This window comes from Anneissia japonica, unplaced genomic scaffold, assembly GCF_011630105.1.
Source record: "Anneissia japonica isolate Jap-2015-1 unplaced genomic scaffold, ASM1163010v1 scaffold943_len131696_cov117, whole genome shotgun sequence".
Taxonomy (NCBI): domain Eukaryota; kingdom Metazoa; phylum Echinodermata; class Crinoidea; order Comatulida; family Comatulidae; genus Anneissia; species Anneissia japonica.
Genome location: NW_022757269.1, coordinates 87,867 through 91,674, shown reverse-complemented (window position 1 = coordinate 91,674; position 3,808 = coordinate 87,867). Strand labels below are relative to the sequence as shown.

The 3,808-nt window shown below is 32.7% G+C and overlaps 1 protein-coding gene across 1 annotated transcript in view; it reads left to right on the top strand.

Moving 5' to 3' along the window:
• LOC117124631 overlaps positions 1–2,326 on the top strand; it is a 6,397-nt gene extending 4,071 nt beyond the window's left edge. Inside the window, exon 6 of the mRNA XM_033270929.1 lies at positions 1,740–2,326. Within this exon, the coding sequence (XP_033126820.1) occupies positions 1,740–2,326 (587 nt within the window). The remainder of the gene's footprint in view (positions 1–1,739) is intronic.
• Positions 2,327–3,808: the final 1,482 nt, after the last annotated feature.

Genomic DNA, 3,808 nt, shown 5'->3' with positions numbered 1-3,808 from the left:
TCTCGGTTATGCACAGGTTGCAGCGTTTTGTTTTTGGGGAGTAAGCCGATGCTCTGTCGATGATAGACCATTTAATGTTGTAGGGTGTGTTGCTATCTTTTAATTTCCATACGTATTTGGAGAGTACAAAGGATTGTTGCAGATTCCAAGGATTGTTCATCAGAAAAGTTCCTCCCTGATCCTGTTCCTTCCAGTAAAGGTAATCAAAACTATGTTGACAATTTGAATGCACAAATAAATTACCTACCGTAGTAAAGTAACATCATGTTGACAATAAGTATATCTATGGGCACTTTTTTCTGATACATGCAAAACATGTTAAAATGAGCTATTAGCACCTTTTAAACTAAAAATGATGAATCAAAAGTAAGTATTTTAAATAGCAGATAAAATATTAATTTGCACATTACTCTAAAATACATTTTTGGTTATTCCCAGTTATTGTTTTTGCTGTATATACAATGAACACAATTCATTTATAAATTAAATATAAATTAAATATTAATCAAAATTATATATTTTCATTAAATAGCAGATGAAATAATATTGTAAACTTTAGTCTAAACGAGCCCTTAACATATATAAATTAAATATAAATTAAATATTAATCAAAATTATATATTTTCATTAAATAGCAGATGAAATAATATTGTAAACTTTAGTCTAAACGAGCCCTTAACATATAAAATGAACACAAGACACATAATGAATGAATGACGCAGCACTGTCTAGTCTTTTTTTTTATATTGTTTATATAATATTTTAAATATGTTAAATATTTCAGATGACAGTCATTCGGATAGTTTTGTTGGGGATTCTGATTGTTCCTCAGTAGAAGAAGAGTTCCTCCCTGATCCTGAAACCTGTAGTAAAGGTACCGTACTCGTGCGAATAAGTGTCCCGTTTGAATAAGCGCCCCCTCAATAACATCATAAGATTTTCGTTTTAGCAAGTCAATAATCCAATCAATCCTGGGACTGTAGTTGTTGGCATGATTTGAGCTGCAGAGTGGAAGCACATTCTTCTTAGGTCAGTATCAAAATGATGATATTTCTTTTGGACAGATGAGAGCTCCGATCCCTGGACAGACAGTATATTTCAAACTTTACTCTATTTACATATTTTTGTCTATGCCTAGTCCTACTCCACTTTTTCTTTTTCTGACCTTTAGCACCTTCTCATCTAAGTTTTCAAGAAAAAATACAATGATCCTGCCATCCTGCTAATCTCAATCGGCCGATGGCCAACAAGCTAACATCTACCCACTACCACTAATTGCATCTGCTATTTTGCTGTTATGTAAATATTCACAGCATTCTTGCCATGAGACATTCTCTGGACGATTATCTTTTCCGTCTAACCACCATTTGTAAGGTCCTTAAATAATCTTTTTTTCATTCAAAAAGTGCCTCTTGAATTTAATAATTTCCCATAAGAACCCCTCGATTTTCATATATTTCCATAAGCGCCCAATCAATTTCCACTCTGTTTTCATAAGCGCCCCGTTTGAATAAGCGCCCCTCAGAAAGTGCAAAAAATATCTTAAGCGCCCGGGCGCGTTTATTCGCGTGAGTACGGTAACTATAACTATGTTGACAATTTGAATATGCACCTTAATTTACCTACAGTATATGATGCATTTAAAGCAAAATGTACACCAGGAATGTACCTTGCTGAATATATTTGAAAATTCTTGTGTTCCACTCCAATATAAATTTATAAATTTGTTAATCTTTCAGTGAAGAAGTGTGGAATTAATGTCAATAGTGAGAAAAGCAAAAGCGAAGTGTATGTAGAAACAACGCACAATACGTCCAGCTGTCGTTCCTATGACAAAGTGGCATATTGCCTCTTTTGTTCAAAGTCACAGAAAAAGTTGCCAGTTCATCTCCTGCAGCACAAAAATGAAATCATTGTTTCACAATATTTAGCTGCATTCGGCAGTAGAAGACAAGCTTTGCTCACATACATTAGAAACAAGGGAAATCATCAGCATAATTACAAAGTACTAGAAGAAGGAAAAGGAGACCTGATAGTTGTTTATCGACCGTCTGAATATCGTAATCCTGCGAACTACCAACCATGTTCAAACTGTTTAGGGTACCTTTCTAAGTGCGAAATGTGGAAGCACAATTGTAAACTGGACAGCAGCCAAAATTCCAGAAACAATGATAAAAAGAAAGCCCCACACGTCAAACAAGGAAAACTACTACTACCACCTCCAAAGAGTGTTGAAGCTGGGACTATAGTCCATGAATTGATAAGTAATATGCGTAGTGATGACATAACCCAATGTATCAAGGGTGACAACCTTATATTGTGCTAGACAAAACGGCTTTGCTTTAAGTTAGGGCACGACAAGGAGCAGTTTAACTATTTACGTGCCAAACTTCGAGAGTCATTTTGCCATGACATGTCTCATTTTATCTTGAATTATATCGAGCAGACGATGTGATTTTGTTTCTGACAAAATCTTTTACATTCCGCCAGCTACGATTCTGCAAACACCTGTGTGCACTGATACACTCTAAGCAAGCTTTCTTCCCAGGAGTTTGACCAGCTTGAATGGATGTTTTAAAATATGTCACCACACCATGCTTTTCTTCTTCTGTCCATTGTCTTTTTTGTGGCTTTACAGTCATTTTTGTTTTTGGTTTTAATGTTTCTTCATTCGACGAGCTATCTTCGTCACTCATTGCCTCAATTTCTAGATTTTTGCTACAACTTAGCCATTTTGCCACAACATGCCTTAAGTGAGAAAATATAACACAAAAAATTGATATTCAAAGTAACAAAATACTGTATTGCCAAAATAATTGTTCATAATTACAGAATTTATAAGTTCATGATTATAGAATTTAAATTTTATTTGTATTTGTATTGGTTTTATTATATTATATACAATTTAAGAAAAATTGAGAAAATCTATCACATCAAATAGATATATTATAATTTATTTATTTTACAATTTATTAAAATGGTTTATTATATTTTATACCAAGAAAAAATGAGGCATGATGTGGCGAAATGGTTAAGTTGTCACACAGGCCAGTATTGAGTAAATGAGCTATATAATATTTGAGTTCAAAAAATTGCCCAAATATCCAAATTTGTTTTTCATTGTAGATCAACATTTTAATGTCTTATTAATCATGTACCAAAGTATTAGTTCTGGAAGTGGTCAACAAATTGTTTAATTTTTTAATGTTATTTTGATAGGTAAATTTATTAACAATGTATGCACAAATAACTTTGAAAGGCAATTACTAAAAATCATGTTTATCTTGATTCTAAGAGTACTGTATTTTCACTTTCCAATAACTTAGGCTTGAAATGTCCAATTTCAATGAATCACCCCTCATTTTAAAGACCACATACTCAGGTATCTGAAAATACCAATAACTTGAATTTCAATTTTTGCTACAACTTTGCCATTTTGTGCCACAACATGTATTAGATTTATTATATTACTGTATATAAAATTTAAGAAAAATTGAGAAAATCTATCACAAAAAATAGATATTCAAAAAATTGGAAAATCTGACACTAATGCTCGGAGCTTTCTTTCTTTAATCTTGGTCTGGTGCAAAGTGGTTGGAATACACTTTTTTTGAGGTGTTGAATTTAAATTCATTGAATAAAATTGTTTTTACAAGAATCTTTTCATTTCATTGCTTTATTTCATCTTGACGATATATCAGAAGTACAGTATTATTGCCCTTATTTGACTGGTCATTCTTCATTAAACTACGCCCACCTGTGCAGTGGTAAAATCCTACTAAACGAAGACGGCCAGTCGAATAGAGAA